This window comes from Phalaenopsis equestris, unplaced genomic scaffold (genome assembly GCF_001263595.1).
Source record: "Phalaenopsis equestris unplaced genomic scaffold, ASM126359v1 Scaffold000534, whole genome shotgun sequence".
Taxonomy (NCBI): domain Eukaryota; kingdom Viridiplantae; phylum Streptophyta; class Magnoliopsida; order Asparagales; family Orchidaceae; genus Phalaenopsis; species Phalaenopsis equestris.
In genome coordinates this window covers 256,855-270,328 of record NW_018164974.1, presented here as the reverse complement: position 1 = coordinate 270,328, position 13,474 = coordinate 256,855, and the positions used below count along the sequence as shown (strand labels likewise).

At 36.8% G+C, this 13,474-nt stretch overlaps 2 protein-coding genes across 2 annotated transcripts in view; one reads left to right on the top strand and one right to left on the bottom strand.

Annotated features, from left to right (window-relative positions):
• Nucleotides 1-3,723: 3,723 nt before the first annotated feature.
• Nucleotides 3,724-5,092, top strand: LOC110028860. Its single transcript, XM_020730886.1, has one exon. It carries the CDS (start codon nt 3,978-3,980, stop codon nt 4,914-4,916), a length of 939 nt encoding a protein of 312 aa, XP_020586545.1. The 5' UTR covers nt 3,724-3,977; the 3' UTR covers nt 4,917-5,092.
• A 1,529-nt stretch (nt 5,093-6,621) lies between these two features.
• LOC110028864 (spindle pole body component 110-like) overlaps nt 6,622-13,474 on the bottom strand; it is a 14,642-nt gene continuing 7,789 nt past the window's right edge. The window contains exons 4-6 of the mRNA XM_020730890.1: nt 8,709-9,170; nt 8,505-8,606; nt 6,622-7,089 (exon numbers count right to left, since the gene is read on the bottom strand). Of these exons, the coding sequence (XP_020586549.1) occupies nt 6,922-7,089; nt 8,505-8,606; nt 8,709-9,170 (732 nt within the window). The 3' untranslated portion in view covers nt 6,622-6,921. The remainder of the gene's footprint in view (nt 7,090-8,504; nt 8,607-8,708; nt 9,171-13,474) is intronic.

Genomic DNA, 13,474 nt, shown 5'->3' with positions numbered 1-13,474 from the left:
ATGTAAGACTCCTTTTTTTGCCAACTTAATCATGTAAGACTCCCTAAAAATCACAATATATATAGAAAAAATATTTCAATCCTTTGAATGACAAACCCTCAAAAAATTATTTTAGATCTTTTGAGTGTGGCAACACATTGATGAACTGCGGTGCCTAGGAGTAGATTGGGTGCTTAGACGCCAGGCTTGTAGAAAAAGGGGCGCTTTGGCCTATAGTTCGGCACATAGGCGTCAATACCCAAAAATGCCCAAGGTCCAATTTTCACGTCCCAACCTCATCTTGATCAATAAACTAACTTTTGTGCCAATTTAATCATGTAAGACTCCTTTAACAGCATGAAATCAATATAACAATAATCACCAATCAAATTAATCCAGACCGAAAATTATGGGTTGCCTCCCACAAGGCATCCAAAAAGCTCATCACAGAATAGTCGACTGTTGAGTGCGCCAGAGCGTCGATTTATCGCAGTGGGTAGTTGTCCTTTAGGCAAACATAGTTCATGTTGGTGAATTTCACACACATCCACTTGTTGTTTGCCTTTCACACCATCACCACAATGGAGGTTCAGGATGGGAACTGCAGCTTTTGGATGTAGTCAGACTCCTTCAGCTTTTGCATCTATTCTCGAGTCAACTCGGCCAACATCATGGTGGAGGACCTATTTTTTTATGCTTCATTGATCATTTGATTGGGCCAACATTCAGATGGTGACAACCCACGTCGATCGAGATGTTTGAAATTACAGAAGCGGATCAAGAAAAACTTCTTGGTGGTCGTGGAGAGTTTAGATCAGCAAATCCTTGTGCCCCGCATCAAAATTCTCATTGATTAAAAAAGATTTATTGAGCTCTCCATCAATCACACAAATTTCTAGAGTGGCCTCGATGGTTGCAAGACCCCTCTCTCTTTGGTGTTGGATGTCCAAGGGCTCCTACTCTACACTTCTGATTACCCAGAAGTAGCAGGTTAGAGATTATTCCAAGTCTCCTCAAACATTTGTGTTCTCTCTGTCGCCCGGGAACTTCACTGCAAAGTGTTATGTTGAGATCACGACTTTGAAGTTCTTGAGCAACGAGAGCACAAAGATAATTTTGTAGGTAGGAGCCAAGTTTACCACTAGGAAATTTTCGGTGTAGGAGAATTTTTTGTTACAATCCCATGTTACTTCCCGTAGGATGACTCCCAAATCTTCGTTCCTCTCCTCGTAAAAGCCATATAGAGGGTCAGTCAACCAACTGGTTGGCAGAAAGGTTCATTTTATCGAACATTGATTTGAATAGGATGTTCAGAGAACTGTAGATGCCAACCAAAAAACTACCAATCTGGTAGCCACTTATCAGAGCACTGATAACGATAACGTCAGTGAAAGGGGGTTGGGCTTGATGAGCAGTCAACGTCTGCAAAATTGATTGGTGGATGGGACTGCATACTGAAACAACTGCGCACAACTCTCATGGTTGGAACCTTTATTGACTAGCATGTCAGAAGTAATGTCCATCTTCCCCTAGAATTATAAATACCACCCCTACAATATTGATGGCGCTTGCTTTTATCAGTCCACCTGATACCACCTCAACTGAGGCCTTCCCCTACCTCCGAGTAGCCACCCCAGGTGCTACGAACTCCTTGAGCTTCCAGCCCTGATCAGCTCTTCAACCAGACCATGAAGGTGGTCACACTCCTCCATGTTTTGGCTGGAAGAAAAACTCTAGTTTTCATCCGAAGAGCAAGCTTGAAGCATTCCTTATTTTGAATGGCCTCAACAATCTCTACAATAGAAACTCTCAAAGGAGTGATGTTTAGGTCTTTCGTGATCACATGTTGACCACTCATAAAAATGAGTCGGTTGTTGGCCATGGCTCCTCATTTCTCCTTTAGGATGGTGGATTTGCCCAACTCCCCTATTATCGCGGGGCGGACAGCTATCTTTGCATCGGGGATGGTTAGAAGGACGTGGGCCATCCTTAGGCCTCCCCCCATTATCCCGCGAGGCTCTCTTCTACGGGCAACGATTTGATGGTTCAAGTTTGTAGTGGAAGTCATTGACACTCTCTTCAGCTGTGATGTGGATGTTAGCCATCTCCAATAGCATGACCACGGTCTTTGGCTACAGTATGTCAAGGCCATATCAAAACCCCTCTCCCTTTAGCCCTTTGCATTAAGGCAATGTGGTCACCCTAGGCACTAGATCCTGTACCTCCAACATTTCTTTCTGAAATCTGGTTATGTAAGAGTTCAAGCTCTTATTTTACTATTGCTTAACCTAACAAAAGACTTCTGAGCTTTTCTTGGGTCTCTGGGCACTAGCATACTGCATTATAAACATTCTCTTGAAATTGACAGAGGAGCCAATTACTCCCATCGATATGTCTTTGAATCGTTCAACATCTCTTTTTAAAATTTGGTTATCTAAGAGTGCAAGCTCTCATTCTATCCTTGCTAAACCTATCATAAGGCTTGTGAGCTCTTCTTAGGTTCTTCCTCTTGTGGTTTCAACTCCTCGGAGACTTTTTCTCTTCACCTGTGTACCTCTGGTTCAACTCTATCATCTGAACCAACATCTAGTCTCTTAGCTCTTGAATCTTTTGTTGAAAAACTCCCTAGTCCTGTCCATATTTCCCGTATCTTTCATATGAGCTTCTTCGTCATGCTATGCTTTTCTTCTTGGTGGCATGTCTTCATGCTCACTGCACGATTTAGGATGTTGAATTCAAACTTGTCTTGTAGGTCACACCGAAGGAATAGAGCGTAAAACATGAGAGAGAAAAAGAGAGAAAAATGGGGGAAAAGGAGTGTGCTAATGAACACAAGGGACATATATAACTTTTCATTCATAAAATGATCATCTATTTATAGACATAAGAGAGATGGTACATGAAATTATATGGATGACCCTACTTTTATAGGAACTGTAAAGGTTGTTATAGGTATTTCGCTTTGGTAGGGCACCGGGACCTTTTGGGTCCTCGACCTGGTAAGTTGGGCAATTCGATGAGGCAGTCGACCATGTCAGCCAACCATTCAAGTTGGGTATGTTGGTTGGCTAGTAATGCAGGTGTAGTTAGTTAGCTGATCTTATGAAGGCAGGCAGATAGTGTTGATCCATTCACCATGAAAATTGTCTTGCAAGAGCAAAATTGTCGGTTAACTCAGATCCTGAGAGGTCCAGCTGCTTCAATCACTTGGCTGCTACTGTCGTCCGACTTGTATCTCGTGAGTCTTTTACCTACATGAACCGCCTAACTTTTAGTTGTTGGTTTTGATTATTGGTTGGCTTCTTGGGTCACGTGTCAATCACTTTCCTAGTGAGTCTCATTTTATCAAATCACTTATTCTAAGTTTGTTGTATTCCTTTTTGAGATTCGTGCTGACCCGTTATTCATGTACATTATATAAATGATTGAATGTTAAATGAAAAAGGGTAATTACGAGAATTGCAAACAAAACACTTCATTCTTTACATATTTTATTTTCTTTTTCTCTCTCACTCTATTTACGCTCCATGCAGTGACAAATTTGAGTTTAATATACATATCTTCTCAAGAACAGTTAAAGACTATTTCTAAGCGTTGTTATACTCTCGAAGAATTACAATTAAAATGCAACATATAATTAAGAAAAACATACCTAATATTTTGGAAATTTACATACACAGCACCTAGTTCATATGCATTACTTAACTCACACCCAAACTCTCATTGTTTTTTACAAAATCAGCACCCTACCTGATGAAGAGTGGTGAAAAAGGTCAAGTTGTGGGGTTTTAATTGTAAAATAAGAGTTTGTTAGATGAGTAAATGAAAAAGAATTGAGTGCCGTGTATGTGAATTCCCCTTAAAATTTCAAATATAAGTTCGTCTCCTTCCTCCCCAATTTGTCCCAAGCGAAACCCTAACCCTAATTTTCAGACGGAGGTTTCAAGCGCTTCTCGATCTCTTCTTCCAGCTACTCCGATATCAATGCTCCGAAAAACATGAAGAAGCTCGAGAGGCGATCAGGTGAAGCCTCAGGGGTAATTGGCAAAGGCGACGAACTTCCCCTCATTCCAGCTCGTGGCTGCTTCGGAGACGGATGTGAAGCTTTGGATCCGTGGCCAGTTCATCAGGTCCGTCATCGAAACAACGTCTTTCTCCGTCTCTGCACGTCTTGCGTACTGAAGTACCATCCGGGCTCCTTCTGTTGCTCTTGCTACGAAGTCCTCGACTCAGCCAAGCGTCCGCCGCTCGTCCATTGTTCCAAATGCCCCTCTGTTTCCCACCTTTGCTGCCTTCCGGACCCCTCCATTGCCCCTCTCTACCTGTGCCCAGCGTGCTATTCCCCTTCCCCGACCTTATTCTCCTACTTCCCCTTCTCCAAGAATTCCCCTGATCGGGTTATTGATCTGCGAGCGGCTAAAATCCTCCTCGCTGCTGCACGCCTCTCAGCCGCATCAATGAGCCGGGCGGCAGTCCTTGCTCGAGCTGACGCGGAGAAGAAGGTCAAGGAGGCTGCTTTGGCAAGGAAGAGGGCGAGAGACATGCTTCATAGATCCTTATTCATCTTTGAAAAGGAGAACGAGAAGATTAGAGACTCGGTTAGGACTGCCGTGGCACCAGTTGTCTCTGTTGCTAATGTTGCCCCAAAGGTGGAGGTGGCAGAGCCAAAGAAGAAGGTCCCTAGACCGAGCTGTACAGTGAAAGCAGGCTCCGTGGTTCAGAAGAGGGTCCAGGATAGGGAGAGGGAGAAGTGGAAAAGGTTTAGCGAGCCGATTGGGTTGGTGAATGGGTCGGCACTCGTGGTTGGTGGCAATGAAAAGATAAAGGGACATTTGAATTCAGATGCAAAGGATGGTTTGGTAAAGGATGAAGAGAAGAAGGGGATTGTCTCTGGTTCATTCACTGAAATTGACAAGCAAGAGCGAGAGGAGAGGTAGAAGCAATATATGTTTTTCTGCTATCTCAACCCACTTAAGGTGAGCAACCAAGTAATATTTAGATTGTAATTTTTGAGAAATTTGTGTTTGTAAGTTGTTGCTACGTTGAAAATAGTTTGGTAATGTTAGTCTTATTTGCGGGAATTCTTGTTAGGTTGCTTCATTTTGATTTAGAATTTTGAAATATGTTTGTCATTGAGATAATCTGTTTAGAAATTTAAGGATAAGATTGTAGATCTAACTATGGAATTCAAATTGATGCAAAGATGAATGTTTTTTATTTTATTTCAACAAGAGTACTAAAATACTTAAATTTTTAATCAACTTCAAATTATTCTCTGTTTAGCTGTAACTCGTGTATGTTTGTTGGCACCCTCTTATACGAAGATTCACATGGGATACACCATTCAATCACTAATAGGTGGATTCTTGTTAGGGTGTTACTTTTCCTCTTTTTTTTTTTTTTTTTTTTTTATTTTTTTTTAATCCATTAAGGTTGACCAAAGTTTCTCCGCTGATTATTTAAAATTAGAGAATTTTTTGGTTGTATCAAATCAAAATATTTTACTAAGATTTGAAATTAATTCTAGTATAATATCAGATTTGTGTCTAAATCATGATTCGATATCAGAGTTGCACCCAATTACTGATAGAATATCGAAGTAGCACTCAAATCCATACAGAATACTAAGTTTGTACATACATTAGTGGGCTACTAGAGCTTTGGTAGAATTCTAGAGTTGTTTGCAAATATTGATTGATTGTAAAGGTTGCAGAAAGATTTTGATATTATTCCATTGTTCTTGTTGGTTGACAAAAGTAAATTCTAGGTGACCAACAAAATAGACATGATATTAGTTGATTGGGATCCAATGGTGCCTAAGGGCTCTAACAAGATCTCTGGCAACCTTTCCATAAGGGAGTATCTAGCTAAGTTATTGGATTTAGTCCATTGTGCGGCACAAATGAATACTGTATAGTGGGATTCATCGCTATTAACAAAAAAAGAGGGACATTAAGTGCCAACAACAAACGACATGCACAACTAAAAAGCTTGCTGTCTTAACGCTGCTATGGAGGCCTCAGTTCTTGTTTCAAGTAAATTATAGTTCTGACATCTCTATGCTCATTTTGCTGCACTTGAGACGGTCAAATTCATTAGTTAAGTTTATTGGCAAGAAGTTAGATATTGTACTTCATCTTTTAGCAAATGTTGTTTGTCCAATTACTGATTAGTGGTAGTGTTATAGTTTCTTGTTGTGGCCATTGCGACTTGATCTTTGTTTCCACGTGTGGAATGGACTGCCTAACTTAACATCATTCCATCATTGTATATTGAGAAAAGAAGAAGAAATTTATACTAGTGAAGTAACTTATAGCCTCTGTAACATACCACAATAGCATTTATGGATGGAAAAAGTAGGTGTGCACATCATTGGCTGGTCAAACCGAGCTGTTGTGGCTTCAGGACCTCTTGATCACGTGGAAGAAATGATCATTTGGATAGCACATGAAAGAAGGGAAGAGCTGCCGCATGAATGGAGACGAAGGCTATTATTATTGTATTTGAAAAATATGTAAATACAGATATTTGAGTGCGAAATAGATAAATATCATTTTTCAGCGTGTTATGAATGTAAAATCCCCAGAAATATATATATCAGTCTCTGTAAAATATAACGTTAGCTCACAATCTCCTTATAAAATGCAGCATAAATTGGTGTGTTAAAAAAATGTGATCTTATGCAGTAGTAGGAAACATTTTCTCTTAAGTAGCTTCCTTTTTCATACAAAATATATATAGTCCAAGTCTCATTACAGCAGAACTTGCAATATGCCTCGCACTACATACAAATGGAACTTCAGAAAATATCAACTAATAGTACATATGTTTCTAATATATATCTCAAGGAAATCATTTTTTAAGCATACAAGATAACACGAGCGCTACAGATAACAAGATATCTACGACCTATGGTCCTACTGTTCTTAGGGGGAAAAGGATCTAACGTCTCACAACGGCAACCAAAACTAACATGGACATGGAAATAATAACCTTAAACATAGAGCTCTCCCAGAAGTTTTGTTTGTCAACAGAATCCGCTTCACTGCGCTGCTTTAATGAAATTTGTTCTCTAAGCTCCCTGAGAGCCATGTCCCTTTTCTCTCCCATCTGCATCATATCATTCAAAAAGATTTATGTTAAAATTCCTAACATTTTGTATCTTGGTTCGGGAAGATTGCCTATAAGCTTTGATGCAAGTGCTTCACATAACTGCATTACCAGATTAATACACTGTTAATTTGATCTTAAAATAAGCAAGTGAATTGATTTCAAGAACTGCATTTATTCAGTAAAATTTCATAGAAATGAGTTTTTAAATTCGAAACTCACCTTTAAAAACAAGTGAAAAAAAAACTACAATAAAGAGAGCTACAAAATCATATTAAATTTTACTTTTTTAAGATAATTGTAATGATAAAATAAAATATGGTACACAACATGTGAGTTAAGAATAACTTATTTATAAATTAAAAAAAAAAACAGAGTGAATAAAGTATTCATAAAAATAAAGATTGCTACAACCAAAGTAAATACATGTGGTTAATTTATACAAAATAGATGGGCCAACTCAATTAAAATATGATTTAGGGGCCATTTGGGATCATTTTTTATATTTGTTTTATATTATTATTATTTTTTATAAATTTTTACTTCAAATAAAACATGTTTGATATGTTATATATAATTATTTGTATTTAAAAATACTCGAAATAACTTGTGAGTGGGTCAGTGGGACCATTTGGGATCACTTTTGGCTGTTGTTTTTATCTTTTATTTTTTATACTTTTACTTGAAAATTAAAAATGTTTAGTACATTATATATGATTAGTTGTATTTAAAAACGCCCCGAACAATTTCTGATTGGTTTGAATATTTTTAAAAACAAATTAATTTGTTTTTGAAAATAAAAATAAAAAACATGCAAAAAAAAATACACTAAAGAAGCATATTTTTAAAATTAAAAAAAACAATAACAAAAACAAAAAAAATATAGAAGTGTTCCCAAACAAGCCTTTAAATTTGAAACTCAAATTTATTAACCTCAAAATATACTGGCATCAAAACAAAAGTAGAAGAGAGAATTTCCAGATACTTGCAAGCTGTAGGCTATTGTTCCTTCAGATCTCTGAGCTTAATTTGATAATGATCTTTGCAGAAGGAACAGCTTTCAACTTTCTCAGGAGGTTTTATAATGAAGATTCGACCTATTGGACTAGAAAAAATGTAAATGGATTCTAGTGTTTAAAAGAAGTGGCATAATTCAACAGTTTTCCTAACGAACAATCAGAAATATCTAAGTGAAGTTAAGCAAATTAAGCCCACATGTCATAAAACTGCTTTATTTCTCCAACGCTCCATACAGTAATGCAAATGCCAAAAACTAAACTCTATAGAGATGAAGGCAATACTATATAAGACAACTTTGACTTGGTTAGCAAATTTAGTAATTTCGCCTTTATTAAGAGCATCTTGGAAAACAAATCAAATGCATAAAAACAACAAAGAACTTGCAAGTCCATTACCCTTTGAAGCTTCCGCATCTGAGATCTTGTTTCTTGGAGACAGAACTCAAGTTTCAGTACTTTCTTCTTTAGCTCCTGATCAGCTCTCCTGTGCTTCTCAAGCTATAATTTTTTAAAAAAAAAAAGGGGGGGGGGGGAAGAGCAAGTTAATCAGATTTTTTAGAAAATGTTATTGATTCTAAGACGATCAGTGAAGACAAATACCTGCGACTCAAGTTCTTTTGTTTTGTGTTTCCATTGTGCAGACAAGAAACGGATCTCATCCCTCAGTCGAGAAATCTCATCATCTTTGGCTATCAAAAGTTTATTTATCTTTTCATAGTTTCTTATAGAAATTTCATCTAAAATCCTTTGAAGCTCACAATCTCTGATGTCTCCAGCTCTAGCAACTGCACCCTGGATCTCATTCTCCATATTCAAGACATGTTCTTTTAATTGTTTCTGAGACAATTCTCTTTCTTGAAGAGTCCTTTGCAGCTGATCTAATTGCTCCCCTAAGAGATTGAGACGCACTTCATTTTCTTTTATACAGCTATTTTTTTCATCTAATTCCTTCAGCAGGGATAGACATTGAGACTGGGCAGCTTGAGCTGATGCTGCACTAGCCTCAGCAGTGGCATTGGTGACGCTGAGCTTTGATCTTAAATCATCCAATTCCTTCAGGTACTGCATTTATAAAATCCTTAAAAATAAACAATATGATAAAAAAAAAACTTGTGACAGGGTTTAAATAAAATTAATTTGTTGCATCATCATTATTTCACAGGAAATTGAAAATAGGTACAATTAAAGTTAAGAAAAGCTAATACAGTTAATTAAGGTAACTGAATTTTGTTTGCTGATCGTTAATATCATTAAATAAAACTGCCTTGTATCATTATTATTTCATGAGGAATATAAGCAAATATACATACTCCCAGGCAAATATAACAATGATCATTGGGGTAGCAGAATTCTGTTTACCAAGTTTTCCTTTTTTTGAGCTTACAGAAGCTTAAATGCAAGAACATTTTAATGACCAAAGGTGCCCTTTTCCCTAGCCCTTTTCCCTACAGATAACATGTGCAGATGTATATAATGAAGCTTAAATGCAAAAACACTTTCATTCATATAAAAACAAAGTCAGTAGAAAAATAGCAGAACAGAAGAACTCCGCTTAGTTAATATTATGTGATTTCAAGAATAAAAATTATTCTATTCTTGTCAATGCGTCCATTGTATGTGTACATATGTGAAAAATAAAAAATAAATTAATATTATCATACCATTATGTTTGCAAAGTAAGATCATGCAGTTAGTAGATATTTTGCCTTAATTAAACAGCTGATCAATTATAATTTGAAGTTGATTAATACATGTATTGTTATTGAAAGTGTTAAGAGTGGTGCAAATTTAAATAACGTGTGAAAAGCCCAAAAAGAAAGAAGTTAACGAAAAGCTTAAAACAAAAATCCTTCACAAAATCCATTCTCTCCTTTCTTAAAGCTTTATTCCAACACATGCAAATTAAATTTTGAGAGCTTTGTTGGTATTACTTTGTCATAGAAATTTAAAATCTCAAACAATTTATTACTCTTCTCCAAATGACATTACGCGCAGATACGGACGGTCAATTCTAAAACAATAAATTGGGACCTTACAATATGTGGACTTGTTCTAAAAGTAAAGGGCTCCTTGCTTGGAGCTAAAACACTAGGCTGGTCCATTACCCATCAAGGAGCGTCAATAAGAAGTTTATAAGCATATATTATGTAATGAAGAAAAGCTTATTTGGTTCCGCTGCAAAGTACTCTGATGAAAAAGGACCTATCTTATTTGAGTGCCGAAAAAATATCTGATTTATTTGTAAGTAAACTTTGATGATATGATTGATAGAGGTATGTGATACTTCAATAATAACTATGTAAAACAGATGCTTGGAAATAAAACCAATTTTCTATGATTTGAACCATAAAAAGAGAGAAAGTAACTCTTGATGATAATCCAACTAAAAGGATTATCAACAAAGAAAATCAATATTAAAAAACCTCATATGGACATTTTTATTTCAATCGAGAATGTCCTCTTAATCAATGGATTAAAGCATATTATATTAAATAATTGGCCCCAACTTATGATGGAACCTTTTGAATTGCTCAAGATTAAAAAACCTAATTTGCCTCACTTACATGCCTTTTGTTGTAACAACTTTGATCAATGTAACAGAAAAACTAATATTTAAAAAATATCATAAATCAAATGAGACAATATTCTATGTTATTCATCTTCAAGCAAAACTTTTCAACTATTGAACAAGAACACAGTAATAGTGGAAGAAAGTATGCATATAATTTTTTTCATGAGTGTGAATTTGAAAATTTAAATAAAAAGAATGATTTGGAAGGTGCCGTTGAAATTTTGAGAAGTTAGTAATTAAAGAAGATGAAAAAAATAATTTAACTAAGCAATGAAAACATATTGAGTCATCCTATCAAATAAATTTTGGGAGATCCTTCTAAAGGTGTTAAGACTGTAAATATTATAACAAATGTAATTGATCATATAGCATTCATCGCAATCATCAAACCTAAGGATTTTAAATTTTTTCTAAATAATGCCTGAGTATATCCATCCAACTACAATCAAATCAATTTGTTATGAATCATATGTTTACAGAGTTGAAGGATCAATGCAGTCTTGAAACTGAATAGGTTTTCAACAATAAAGCTTCATAATTCAAGTATAGAAGTTAGGAATATCACTATGACAAAGTAATACTAGATATAGAATGTGTACATTTTGAATAGACTCTGGCACCCATAGCTAGATTTAAGCCATTAAACTTTTGTTAGCTTTTGTTTGTTTCTAATAATGAATATTCCACTTTATCAGATACACACTTTTCCCAAACTACCCTCTCATAAACTGTTTCTAGAATACTCTTTTTATGCCTTTATATCTCTGTACCAGTTCTATAGTGGGTGTGGTTTTTCAGCCTTATAGCAATTTCCCGACTTGAGCTGCTCTTTACTATTCTTAGGGTGGTGTAAATTCTCTTTTCTTCTTACAGCTTACACAGCAGTGGGATTACCCTGTTCCATTTTTTCTTCCTGTTTTCTTTTTGTTTCTTCCATTTCATGGTATCAGAGCTTTCTGCTTTACTGCAGCAATGAGGAGTCATCTACATCGGAACTAAGTGGTAACCTAGCCGCACTCAAGATCGAAGAACATTACATGCCACCATCTCTCTATTTTTTGGTCTCCAATATCAAAACTATCATCACTGCCACACTGACCACCAATAACTACCCCTTATGGAAATCTCAGATCTCAAAAATCATCAATGCAAATGGATTTGGAGGCTTCCTTGATGAAGCTACCCCAAAACCGCAGGTTACCATCATCTTCGATGTAGGAATAGTCCATCCCAATCCAACTCACAGAACCTGGATCCTTATAGACCAAAACCTAGCAGCTGTCATTCTTTCCACCATTTCAGCCACCCTTCTACTTTACGTCATCAACCTTGATAGCTGTTATGAAATCTGGAGAGCCCTGGAAAAACGTCTATAAGCCATCAACCGATCAAGAGTAATCCATTTGAAGAATGAACTTCACAATGTGACTATGAAGAATCAAACTATGACTCAATATCTAACGCAAATAAAGGTACTAGTACACGACATTGCGGCCTCTGGATCATTTATAGATACTGAAGATATTATCCTTTACATATTCAAGAGCTTACCTCCTAATCAAGCCTTTAAAACTGCAATCTGAGCTTCTCTACTTCCTATCAACCTTGAAGATCTAGATTCACTCCTATACAGTAAACAGATTAACATCTCCAGCGAAACATCCAACTCATCTTTCCAATCGGAGAATCAGTTCGCATTATACTCAAATAGAGGAAGAGGTCGACCTAATTATAGGGGAAAGGGTTGATCCAATATCTCTTCCAGAACCTCACATGACAAAAATCAATATTCGGCCAAGCGCAGCAACACAAGTATCTGTCAAATCAGTCTTAAACGAGTCATCCAACATCTCAATGTTGGCATCGTGCTATCAACCCAAACAATCACCAGACTATACAGCCCTCATGACCTCATCACCTCAAACTCTAAATGGTAACCTTGGTAAGGGAGCATCACAACATCTAACCGCCGATCTCAGTAACTTACAAGCTACGACCTTACCAAGGATGGGAACAAGTCTATGTAGGTGATGGTAATGCTATACCTATTCAAAACAATGGTCAAGAGCTGCATCCTACTCTCACCTGTAAGTTATCTCTACCAAAATTACTTCAGACACCACATATTGCTCACAATCTCATATCCATTTCTCAACTCACCCGTAACAGCAATGGTATCATTGTATTTGATACCTCCAGTTACCAAATCAAAAATTGCATAACCCACAAATCCTCCTCCAAGGCACTTATAGTGAAGGACTCTACCCTAATCCCAACCGGAAGCAAGCTCTACTCTCCAGAACTACCGCAGCTAACATTTGGCATCACCGACTTGGTCACCCCCATAGCAACATCCTCCGTACCATCGCAAATCAACGTCCACATCTAAGCATTTCTCGACATAATTTCTTTTATACTTCTTGTGTTACAGCAAAACAACATAGATTACCATTTATACCTTCTAGTAATCATACATATTCTCCTTGTAAACGTATTCACACTGATGTATTGGTACCATCCCCACATATTTCTAATGAAGGTTATCAATTTTATGTCATTTTTGTGGATGATGCAACTAGATATATGTGGGTATACCCTATGATTCATAAATCTGAAACATTAACTCATTTCATTAATCTCGACCATCGCATTGAAAAAAAATTTAATATTCATCAAAATCATACGCTTCGACGGTAGTGGTGAATAAAAAAGTTATCAATTTAATGAATTTCTAACCAAGACATTATTCATCAATATTCATGTCCCAACCCCCCCCCCCCCCCCCCCCCCCCAC